At 44.4% G+C, this 12,026-nt stretch overlaps 1 protein-coding gene across 1 annotated transcript; it reads left to right on the top strand.

The window, feature by feature from the left end:
- The first annotated feature begins 8 nt into the window (after positions 1 to 8).
- On the top strand, positions 9 to 11,963 carry si:ch211-217a12.1 (alanine aminotransferase 2-like). Its single transcript, XM_034572141.1, has 11 exons — positions 9 to 449; positions 4,409 to 4,498; positions 4,804 to 4,912; positions 5,116 to 5,249; positions 5,647 to 5,890; positions 6,337 to 6,416; positions 6,923 to 7,059; positions 7,596 to 7,770; positions 10,107 to 10,262; positions 10,362 to 10,474; positions 10,974 to 11,963. The coding sequence occupies exons 1-11, from the start codon at positions 303 to 305 to the stop codon at positions 11,062 to 11,064; spliced, it is 1,476 nt and encodes a 491-aa protein (XP_034428032.1). The 5' UTR covers positions 9 to 302; the 3' UTR covers positions 11,065 to 11,963.
- The last annotated feature ends 63 nt before the right edge of the window (positions 11,964 to 12,026 follow it).

The following is a 12,026-nucleotide window of genomic DNA, read 5'->3' as shown; positions in this document are numbered from 1 at the left end:
TTGTATGTTTTCCTACAGCACCTGAAGGCGTCTCTTGGCACGCTGCTGGGGCCAGAGGCGAAGTTGAAGTAGAAGGACAAAAAAGATCCGACCAACCAGGAGCAGGAGCGAGCGAGGCGTGGCGTGGAGTGGGAATATGAACAGAGGGAGTCCACTGACAGAGCTGAGGAGCTGCGGGAGGGAAAGTAAACAGACGAGCGGAGCTGATTCCTGCTTCAACCACCGGCAACAGCTCAAAAGTCACCCACAACCACCGCTGTCATTTCTCTGGCTGCGATTCAGATCCACTTCGGGAGACGGAGATGTCCCAGCAGGCAGCGAACGGGGGGTCGCCCCGGGGCAGGGTGCTCACTCTGGAGAACATGAACCCCAACGTGAAGCGGGTGGAGTACGCGGTCCGGGGCCCCATCGTCCAGAGAGCGGTGCAGATAGAGAAGGAGCTGAAAGAGGTAAACACAGGAGTTTAATAATGCACTTGGGAAAAATATGAAAAATTGTGTAACCTCCAGTTTTTTATTCTGCCAATGGTTGTATTGTAAAAACACAACTGCAGCTGTGACAATAAGTGTGTGTGTGTGTGTGTGTGTGTGTGTGTGTGTGTGTGTGTGTGTGCGTGCGTGGGTGTGGGTGCGTGCGTGCGTGCGTGCAATTACTTTACATAAGTACCACCTTTCAGTACTTGTACCTCGCTGAAGTAGTAACCAACTGCAGCTCCACAACAGGATGAAATAATAGACTTTGAACTCCACTAGAGTATATTTAAAGTATTTGCAGTGTATTTAGAGTACGTAATGTACAGTACAGTCTTATAGAGTACATGATAGGGTAATACTTATTCCAAAGCATGACTTGATTTAAATAAAAAACTAACAATAGGCCTTTTATCATTGCGGGCATTTAAACCTGTCACAGTGAAAAAAGCAGAGATGTAAATGATAACATTTAAATTGGCTGAATTCCATTTATCTGCTGTGGTTTCAGGGTCCTGGTATTGGGCACCTGTCTTAAAGCTGGAAATAGATTTAAAAAGGAAAGAGATGAAGGAAGTATTAAGAGCAGTTGTTGTTTTTTTGCTGACTGTCTGAGGGAGTAAAAGGACAAACGTAGACAGAGGGTCAGCTTTTAAAAGTCCTCGCATACCAGAGTCCGTCGTGTTCCTCAGCCTCGGCACTCCCGTGCATAACAACTCATGTTACATTCTGCTGTGGTCATATTGATCTGCTGTTCGCTCCCGAGGAAGGACACGCAGCTTGAAGTGGAAGCCCCTTTTTAAAAAGCTGTGATGCAACTCTCTGCAGTTATGTTCTCTTTACAGGACACGTAACAGAGCCGGAGGAGGAGGGCCTCTCTGAGCACTGAGGTGGTTGTGAGAATGGAGGATCTGTACGTTGGGGATGGTTATTACATAAGAGGGATGGTTATTACATAAGAGGAGAGGATGCATTCTCTGCCCTGTTTTGTCTCTGTCACTTTGCCCACCTCCCTCCTCCCGCAGACACTTCCTTGGAAGAGCTTGGTGCAGCTGTGAGGTCCCGGCAGCGTTCTGCAGGGCCCCTCTCTCTCTCTCTCTCTCTCTCTTCAGGGAGGTTAATGACCAGCAGTTCAGGCGAAAAGCACCAGAGTTCTTGGTACTTCACAAGTTTTTCCCCCGCTCAAGAAAGGAAATGCCAAAAAACAACTTTTATGATTGACTGGAATCTTTGCTGCGATTCCATAAACGTTTATTATTCAGGAATTTTAAAGGTTTATATGAGATAGGTCAAATCCAAAGTCCAGAAAAGTAAGAGTGAAACATTAGATGGAAAAATATTTGTTTCGGCAAACCTGCTTCATGCATGATATGCTGATAGTGTGTGAGTTACTTTTAATAGTGATTTTTCCTGAGAAAACCCAAACACTGCTTGTGCTGAAAAAAAAAAAGAAAGTTTCCTCTTTAATTTTTACTTTCACTTGTTAAACATCAGCTGATGCAAATGTGTAAAAATAAAGGAAACTCAAGGAGTTTTTCTTCAGGGTCAGGAGGGTTCATACAGCCGCAGCTCAGTCCTCTCATCTGGAGGTTGCTTCCTGTCACATCTGCGACTAGAACACTTTGGTTGATGGCTCAGCAGATTTTATGCAATTGTGTGTGTGTGTGTCGGTGCAGTGATGACACTTATAAATCCTCACCCAGACATTTGACAGTGAGCTAATTCAGTCCTGGATCTCATTTAGTCTGCATGTGTCTGTGACAATGGAAGAGGCGACAATAGAGCCAGAGATCATAAAAAGAATCCGACTAAATTCTCTCTCCTCCCAGTTTTATCTCAGTTGGCATTGCTATGTCAGTGCTATTGATTTAAATCACATGAGCGGAGCAGCAGTGGCTCCATTTCCATCTGCGTCAGTCAGTGATTGAATAAGCACACTTCCAATGATCGTATCCTGCCTGAACGCTCTCCGAGGGATGATAGTTTTAAAGTTGCGTCACAAGACTGAGTGAAATGTGAATTCCTCACGGTTGTCAGTGCTAGGCTCCATTCATCCCGCTGACCCTCTGGGTAGCTTTGCGCGGTTCACTGGTCCAGCCTGCGTGATCAGTGCCTGGTGGTGCTGACCCAGCGGGAGAACTCAGTGCTGAACTGGGGGGGAAGCGACCGGCTTCTCTCTCTCTCTCTCTCTCTCTCTCCCCCCCACAGAACAGCAGTGTCTTTGTTGCTGGGGAGCAGGCAGGGACAGGGACTAAAAAGGAAACGTGCTGCATCCAGTTACTGAGATTTCAAACACACTCACGTTTTACTTATCACTCTACCCAGAGGGCCTTGCAGGTCTCACTCTCGCTGTCATGCAAGGACACAGAAATGAAAATATTGACTGAGACAAAAGGAAAGTTCGGCCTGTGCCCCCAGAGGCCCGTTTCCTGGTAACGTTATGTGTCGTAAAACATGCTGAATCATGACAAAGATCATGTAAACATGTTTTTAAAGATATTCAAAAGTGAGCATAACTGTCCTGTGTTCTGAGTACTTAGGTTATGTAAAGGTTATTGAAAAACAGGTTATTTACATACAGGCAAATTGTGCTTTATTTATTTTTTGCCGTGCCAATCTCTGCCGGGGAGAAATGAAAGACTTGTGATAACTGCTTGGCTATTAACATGTCATGTATTATCATGATTTAATCAACTTAAAGTCATGATTGGAAATGTTACACAAGTTTGGATGACTGCAGTTGGGTTTTAGTGAGAGCAGTTCTGTCTGTAGCTTTAAAGTGATGACAGGACATTCCTGCGCTTAAACTCAAACAGCCACGTGGAACTTCAGCAGGTGGAATGTTTGATGAGAGAGAAGAGAAAAAAAGAGATCTGGCTTCATTTTCAAACACATGGGTGAGGCCCTGGCACTGATCTGCTGATTTGCATGTTGTTTGATTTTATTCATGGGATTTGTGCAGCTTTCACCAGACTGGGAAAGGGATTATAAAACTTATATACCTGCAAAGGAAAGGTCAGAGTTGGACATGTGTGGCTGAATCAGGCACAACACTTCTTCAGCTGACTCGTGATAAGGGCAGGGGGGTGTCAATTTTGTTGTTGACCGGACGGTAGGGACATGTCGCTTCCTGCGTTAAGGTTTTGCTCAAGTGTTCCTTCCGATCTAATCTATTTACAGGGTTTCAGCAGGGTCTTAAAAAGTCTTTTTAAAAGTTTTAAAATGTAATCAGCTGAATTTTAGGCCCTTAAAAAGTCTTAAATATGTTAAGATGTTACGTATGTAGGCAGAACAGTCCAACAGGCACCAAACCAGAGCCTGCAGCATCCAATTTGGGACATGCTGATTCAATAGAGAGGATGAGTGAGTGGATTGAAGCAGCAAAATGGTTCAGATGAGGAATAAAATGAAACAATCCAAGCTCATCATGCAATTTTTTACTAGGCCAGTGATTCTTGAGCATTACAACTCCAAACAGTGAGGGGTTTGTGTTTCTGTGAGCAGCAGCAGCAGCAGCAGCAGTGTCGTCCAGCTCCTGCTGCACGGGGCCAAAATCGACTCTAGCCAGTGTCTGTGTGAAACAAAAGGCCGCTAATGAGAGAAGATGCTTGTGTGGGTGTTTCAGGGGCCCCCGGGGGGGGGACGTGTTTGTTGGTAGCAATATAAAAGGGTGGGAGATGTGACTCAATTCATTTGCTCACCACAGACGGAGGGCGTGGGACAATATGTGTTCCTCGTGGTGATGACCTCTGAGAACACGAGAACCAATATCACTAAATTGGGCTTTAATCCACTGTGGTGTCATTAAGTTGCCGCTGTACATGTTGACTCATGTCTCACGTCTCAAACTGTTCTACGAGTTTACACAACACATTCTCTTTCACCATACCCAAGTTCCAGCTTTTTCCACAGTCTCTGTGTTTGCACCTCTTTTTCAGGGAGTCAAGAAACCGTTCACAGAAGTCATCAAGGCAAACATAGGCGACTCCCATGCCATGGGTCAGAAACCAATCACATTCCTCCGACAGGTTAGTGCCCCTCAGCAAAGTTTTGCCTCAGGTCAAGGTGCTTATGTATAATACGTATGGAGCACTCATTATACGTGTATGTTGTAAAACTGGATTTGCAACTTGTGCGTATGTGTGTATGTGTGTATAGCTGGGCTTGGCTTGGCTCCAGCTCCCCCACAACCCCCACAGGATAAGCAGTTTAGATATTGGATGGATATATTTATATATACATGTACGTGTGTGTGTGTGTGTATATCATATAAAACTGATTTAAGGATTAGATATGTAGTGATGGAATTTTTTCTTTTTGGTCTCCACCTCAGGTCTTGGCGTTGTGTTCTTACCCCGAACTCCTGGAAGACGACAAGTTTCCATCAGACACCAAGAACAGAGCGCGGCGTATTCTCGAGGCCTGCGGCGGCCACAGTATAGGTCAGACAACTCCCCCTCATTCCACCAACCACATTGGCCGACCCTCTCCTTTCAGCAACGCACGTCACCAGCGTCTCCCTCCATTTGTTAATTCATTAATCATTCATTCAGATACTCCGAGCCTGTGCACTGTTTAAACAGAACATGGACTGATCAATGTCGGGTGTTCTGTTTGAATCAGAGTTCACTGTCCTGTGTTCTAGGGGCCTACAGCATCAGCCAGGGGATTGAGTGCATCCGTCAGGATGTGGCACGCTTCATAGAGAAGAGAGACGGTGGAATCCCCTCCAACCCTGACAACATCTACCTCTCCACCGGGGCCAGTGATGCTATCGTGGTACGAGTTACACTCCTCATCAATGTGTTGCGTTAATCCAGCATAGATGACATACTTTTGGTACAAGGCCAACGGGTCTGGTCTTAATTCTGTTAATTTTGTACTCGGCCGTACTTTGCACACGCGTGACGTCATTCCACCCGCAGACCTTTGTCACTGTCAGACCAGCATTCTCTGGTTTTATGCAATCTAATCAGGCTACTACTGAATGACCTACAGACCTAAGATACACCCAGCTACTGCACTGCCAGATATCTGCTGTGTGGTGTTTATGTATCCTGTAGGTGTGTTGGTTTCACTCTGCACACGCCTGATTGGTTACGCACATGAACATCCTGCCAATCTATATTCTTCAAAAATAAAGGTTTCTGCTCTCTTTCTTTTCCTCTGATTCTAGACCATGCTGAAGTTGCTGGTGTGTGGTGAGGGTCGCGACCGTACGGGGGTGATGATCTCCATCCCTCAGTACCCTCTGTACTCGGCCGCCCTCGCCGACCTGGCTGCCGTGCAGATCAATTACTACCTGGATGAGGAAAAGTGTTGGGGTTTGGACGTTGCAGAACTCAGGAGGTCACTGACCGAAGCAAGAAAGCACTGCAACCCCCGGGTCCTGTGCATCATCAACCCTGGAAACCCCACCGGTATGTGTGGCGCCCACCACGTGCAATGAAACAGTGGCTGGAGTTTTTGAATTAGACATAGAAAACTGGGCCTTTTCTAATGCCTCATGTCAAATGGCAGCAAGTGTCATTTCCAGTTTCAGACACATCCAGCTTGTGAATGAGGTGTGGTCAGACTCATTGTTGGCTAATTGCTATGTGTCACAGCAGTAAAGATCGATCAACAAAAACCTGATCTTACGTCAGTGCTGCGCTACATCACTTTCATTATGAGGGCACATTATGAAGATAGAAATCTGCATGTACACTGTACTTGTTATACACAGGAACGTGCAGCAGGCATGATGAGATAAATTATTGAAGATCAAATGACGTGATCGTGTTTTTGTGATTTGGTTTTTTGTCGCTGTGTCTGTGCACATCTCTTCTCATCCTCCTCACACTTGTGTCGTTGTGCGGTTTGACAGGTCAGGTCCAGAGCAGGCAGTGCATCGAAGACGTGATCCGATTCGCCAAAGAGGAGCATCTCTTCCTCATGGCTGATGAAGTAATTCACACAAGTCATTTCCTCTTTTTTTTTTTGTCCCACTCTCTGTGTCTCCTTGTCTTTAAATAACGAGTTAACAATAAATCACATGTGGTTCTCAAGAGCATGCTGCGTTCAGGCTCCACCTGATGATCCTGAACACCAGTGTTTCGTTTGTTTATGTATATGAAGGTATATCGCATACACAATTGATTTAGTTACTTATTTATGCATTTCTATATTTATTTATTCATGTATTTTGGTGTTCATATATTTATTCGGTATAAATAATTGTAGAAATACAGAAATATCCTTTTCATCATAAATTGTTGTCTTTCATTTATTTGTACTATTTATACATTTTGTCCTGCATACATATACAGATTTTGAATACAATACATCATTTGTTATGTGCATTTGAATTGTGTTTATTTTTTTTCATCAACATTTGTAGATATTCTGCACGTATATTCTTATGAATTATTTTTGGATCGTATGGCCTTCTACATTTGTTTTTCTAATTTCAGGTCTACCAGGATAATGTGTATGCAGAGGGCTGTAAATTCCACTCCTTTAAGAAGGTGCTGTTTGAGTTGGGACCAGAATACTCGAACACAGTGGAGATGGCCTCTTTCCACTCTACCTCCAAATGCTACATGGGAGAGTAAGTAACGAGAAGCACACACACACACACACACACACACACACACACACACACACACACACACACACACACTTGGCGACTGTGGCTCAGGGGGAAGTGCAGGTCGTCTCCTGATCGGATGGTCAATGGTTTTTATCTTTGTTTACAACCCATCGACAACAGCGTCGGACTTTATGATCAAGAGCTCTCGAATCTCTTCGTCTTTCTAAGTCGACATCTTTGTGGGCATCTTCTCCCTTCATGGCCCCTCTTTTTCATCCTGAGATATTGGTATTATTTTTGGTTTTTCCAGTTTTGTTATAAATGTCACCAACGCGCACGCTCACTCGCTGTGAAGTTCCAGAAAATGTCTGACTCTGATGTTTGCGTTCTCACATTCAGCCCCCTCTGTAAAACTTCAGGAAAATGTCCAGAGTTCGGTGCAGGTCTGACAGCAGGTTTCGATGGATGACTGGGTGAATGTGACTCACTAGTTGCAGACTCCATGAGAGTAAACTTAGTGTCTGACTCTCTCCCTGTCCACTGGTGTTTGTCAGGTGTGGATTCCGTGGAGGTTACATGGAGTTGATCAACATGGACCCTGCGGTGAAGGCCCAACTCATCAAACTGGTGTCGGTGCGTCTGTGTCCCCCCATCCCCGGACAGGCTCTGCTAGACCTGGTGGTCAACCCCCCGCAGCCCGACGAGCCGTCCTACACCCTATTTATGAAGGTGTGGAAATAAACTCGAATTAAAGGGATAGTTTACCAAAAAATTAAAATTCACTCATTATTTACTGACCAATATGCCGATGGAGGGTTGGGGGAAGTGTTTGACTCCACAAAACACTTTTGGAGTTTCAGGGGTAAACAGCGTTGCAGCCAAATCCAATACAATGGAAGTAAATGGCAAAACGGCGTAATTTACACCTGGTTTTTAGCCTAAATGTCCAATGTTGTCCTCCTCCTGGTTACTGCCGCAGTAACTCGCTGATCTCATCTCACGAGAACTCGCGATAGCTTCAGCGGTCAGTAGATAATGAGTGAGTTCTCATTTTTGGGTGAACTATCCCTTTAAACACACACCCTGGAAACACCCTGAGTGCATGCAAACACAGGCTCTTCTTACACTATGTAAATATTTGTAAACGCCAGGATGTAACAAAGCCTGTATTGAATGTGTTAAAGTCCTCATGTGGCTCTGAGTCAGTTGTGAATAATCAGCTGGTATGACCTGTGCTTCATTGTCTCTGATTCGTTGGATTAAAAGACGATTTGTCACATCTTACATGTAAAAACTTTGAGCTCTGTCAAGAGGAACAGACGCATTATACATTATACATTATACATTATTGTGTCCATTAGGCCCATGGTCAGACAAGAGCATTGTGCAGTTTAAAGGAATCCATTAGGTCCGCAGTCATTTGTGTGTTTACTGATGCTATAAGTGTGTAGTTGCAAGATTTATTGCTCTATGTGTATATGTAGTACACAACTGCATTCTTCTGCATGAGAAAACCCTTAATGGATGTTAATCATGTTATAAATTTTATTTTCTATATCTAAAGATCAAAATGACCTCACGTGATATAATGGTGTGACATGAGGCATTGGTTCATGCTCTATACTTCGCCCCCTATAGAAATCAACACATACAGGACCTTCTCTCATGACTGACCTGCCAGAGGATTTGATTACAGCCTGTAGGAACCAGAGCCTCGCAAAAATATTTATCAGCACGTCAGTCAAACGTTCAAACTGTCGTGTTCTTTTATCCCGAGATATGAGAAGAGCCGGTCTCGGTTTGGTTCGACAAGTATTTATTCAGAAGCAATGAAAAGGTACAGCATAGCTATGTGCACATAGCTATGGGCACTCAATACACAGCCTCGGCTTTCTAGTAGCACGGGGTAGTCAAGAGTCGCCCCGGACGACAGGTGCAATATTTATAATAATAGGTAGAACTTCATTGGTCAATAACGAGGGGGAGTCACGTGGCCAGTGCACAGGCTGGTCCCAGCCTCTAGGCACTGGAATCCGCCAATGATGAGGAGCTGCTCCACGTCTCGTCCCTCCTTGGATAGTAGCTGGGAAAATCTTCACATTCTGACAGTGTTTGGTTTGGTGTTTTAAAACCAGCCTTGAATCGGCTGACAGCTTGTGAGTTTTCAGTATGGCATGCGCATTTTCTAGACAAAGAAACGCCTTTCCGATCTGTCCTTCAGACCCTAGTGGCAGCTGCTTGAATTCTTTCTAAGGGTATGTCACAGTTTTTTAAGAAAACAGTGCATTCATGTATGTGTGATGTTTGAATAAAGCTAATGGAGTTTAGGCTGTAATATAGTAAGTTAGGTATGAGAACAAGTTAAAGTACAGTGTATTGTATGCCACAGATGTACAGTCTTCTCAAACAGGCATTATCAGACAGGTGCAAGACTGAACTGCGATGTGACGCACACACACACAACAATCAACTTCAAGATTAAAACCAGCCAGCAACGGCTACTATCACTACTGTCACTATCTGAAGGCCGCACATTTTCCCACATATTCAGCCCAAACTGCCCCTGCCCCCACCCCTGTCCAACATACTGCACTTGTTTAGAGTTCAGTTTCATTGCCATCTTCACAGACACATACTCAAAGAAAAACATAGATTTTAGTCTTAACAAAACCCAGTGCAGCAATAACAGTAAACCTCGCCCAGAGTCATCTTACACTGGTATTTGCTGCTCCCGTCCACCTTCAGAGGGTGTGATGTTACACTGCAACAAAGACATGCAGAGCCCACTGCACAGCTCAGTGTTGTACTGTCCTCTCCTGGGTATCAATTTTAAAGACTTGTTTCACATCCAAACCATAAATAACAAGGTCCTAACATTTTATAGACTCCTCTAAATGCAGTGAAAGAAAACCAGTGTGTTTTAAGAAGCTTCTGTTCTCCCACAGTTTGGTGCAGGTGGTCACAATACAACAATACGATCCCATGGGGGTATTTTCTCACCGTCGTAGGCTCGTGTTGATTTCACCGTTCACCTCTGACGGTTTGACCTTTTATTTCTCCTGCAGGAGCGGACGGCGGTGCTGGCAGCGTTGGCAGAGAAGGCCAGGCTAACAGAACAGATCTTCAACACAGTACCTGGCATCACGTGTAATCCGGTCCAGGGGGCCATGTACACCTTCCCCCGCCTCAATCTATCTCAGAAGGCCATCGACAAGGCCAAGGTCGGCCCCGCATACACACTGTGTCAGCCTGATTTATTCCTCTGTGTAGACAATTCTAAATATATATATATATGTGTGTGTGTGTGTGTGTGTCTGTAGGAAGAAGGCCAGGTCCCTGACATGTTCTACTGTATGAAGCTGCTGGAGGAGGAGGGGATCTGTCTGGTGCCCGGTAGCGGATTTGGGCAGAGAGACGGAACCTTTCACTTCAGGTGAGTAAAGACACTTGGGCAGTTCAAACCCATAGACTGTATATAAAGATGGACGACGCGACTGCTCCCCAAAAGTGAAGCCAAAATCATCGTGATCGCCCCCTGGTGGCTAGCTGCAGCACAAAAGTCAGAGTACACGTCAAATAGTTTTTTCTGAAAGTTGTTTTTTGTCATTTTTGGTTGTTCTTACCACACTTATGTATATCCAGGTGCTCATTTTCTAATAAATTGGTATTAATTAGTTATTTAATGCTATAAAAGTGAGGTAAAACGCCATGATTGACAGCTGATTGGTGGAGCACGTGTATCGGCGGTGCTTCAAAACTGCTCCTAATGTGACATGGCGGCGCTTCATCTCTCGACAGTGGAAGTGGAGACGTGTCGTCCATCTTTATAAACACTATGTTTAAACCTGATAAGAATGTTTTGTTGTATCCTCATAAAAATCTAATTGCACCTTTAACCCGAGCCCCTCTTTTTATTACGTCCTCCTCTGCAGGATGACCATACTGCCGCCCACCGACAAGTTGAAATTTGTGCTGGAGAAGATCCGCGACTTCCACCTGCGGTTCACGCAGGAGTTCTCCTAACGATCCTCCAACCCGGTGCTGCATCTCCAGAACAAACTCACATCAGTCCCAGTATCTTCAAGTGCCTTTGAGCCCATTTCACATCAGTGAAGAACCTTGAACATTTCTTCCAGAGAGCTAGTGAAAATATGTGCTCTTATGTACATAAGGCATATAAAGATGATAAGTGCACAATGAACTTACCCGGCCAATTTTGTAAAGTTCACAAGTTGTTTTTAGATGGATAATATATTTCAGACTTCACCTGTGACAAGTGCATCTTTCTCCTGCCAAGACTTCGTTTGTGTAAAGGCTCATTTATTCTCAACGTTAAAGACAAACGGAGCCCTCCGTCCATACTCTGCATTAATTTTGTCTGAATTTGTGCACGTCCTCTGGAGGCTCCCGGATATGGAATAGTATCACTGGAAATCACGGAGGGCAGTGTAGCTCGTAGTTCAAGTGAGACGACCCCAGGACACCAGGCAGAAATTTCAACTAAGAATTTATCAGCCGCATGTGGGAGTATATTTAACTGACTACAGCAGTTAAAAACGATGCTTTTGCCTTGTTCTCATAAAGGTACATTAATCACTATCTCCTCCGCCGTCTCCATGTTTGTTTGTCAGAAACCCAACTGTGTGCTGCCCTCTAGTGGATATATTGCTTAACAACTGTGCCAACATGAAGGACACATGGAACTACAGTCAGTGATGATGACATCGTTTGAAAAGATGCGTCTGTTTTCATGCGTAGAGGCAGAATAAATGAGCCTTTAGGTGATTAGTTGATTGACCTTGCTGTCTGGGAATGAGAGTGAGTGAGAATGACTGAGTCCTGCCAGTGAAATCCTTAACCGTCTCAGAATGGAGCCGTTTCTTTTACTAATTGTTCTAAAGTGAGATTAAAACACTTGAATTTCTAAAAAGACACATTTTCATGCTGGCTCTTACATTTGAAATATATTTGACAAAGCTTTTCTG

This window comes from Hippoglossus hippoglossus, chromosome 20 (genome assembly GCF_009819705.1).
Source record: "Hippoglossus hippoglossus isolate fHipHip1 chromosome 20, fHipHip1.pri, whole genome shotgun sequence".
Taxonomy (NCBI): domain Eukaryota; kingdom Metazoa; phylum Chordata; class Actinopteri; order Pleuronectiformes; family Pleuronectidae; genus Hippoglossus; species Hippoglossus hippoglossus.
This window is presented reverse-complemented; position numbering and strand designations above follow the sequence as displayed.

Bases quoted from the DNA above. Each gene is read 5' to 3' on its own strand.
- si:ch211-217a12.1 (XM_034572141.1), top strand. From the start codon at position 303: ATGTCCCAGCAGGCAGCGAACGGGGGGTCGCCCCGGGGCAGGGTGCTC. The intron at 450-4,408 runs GTAAACACAGGA...CCTCTTTTTCAG, and splicing joins TAGAGAAGGAGCTGAAAGAG to GGAGTCAAGAAACCGTTCAC. The intron at 6,417-6,922 runs GTAATTCACACA...TTCTAATTTCAG, and splicing joins TCTTCCTCATGGCTGATGAA to GTCTACCAGGATAATGTGTA.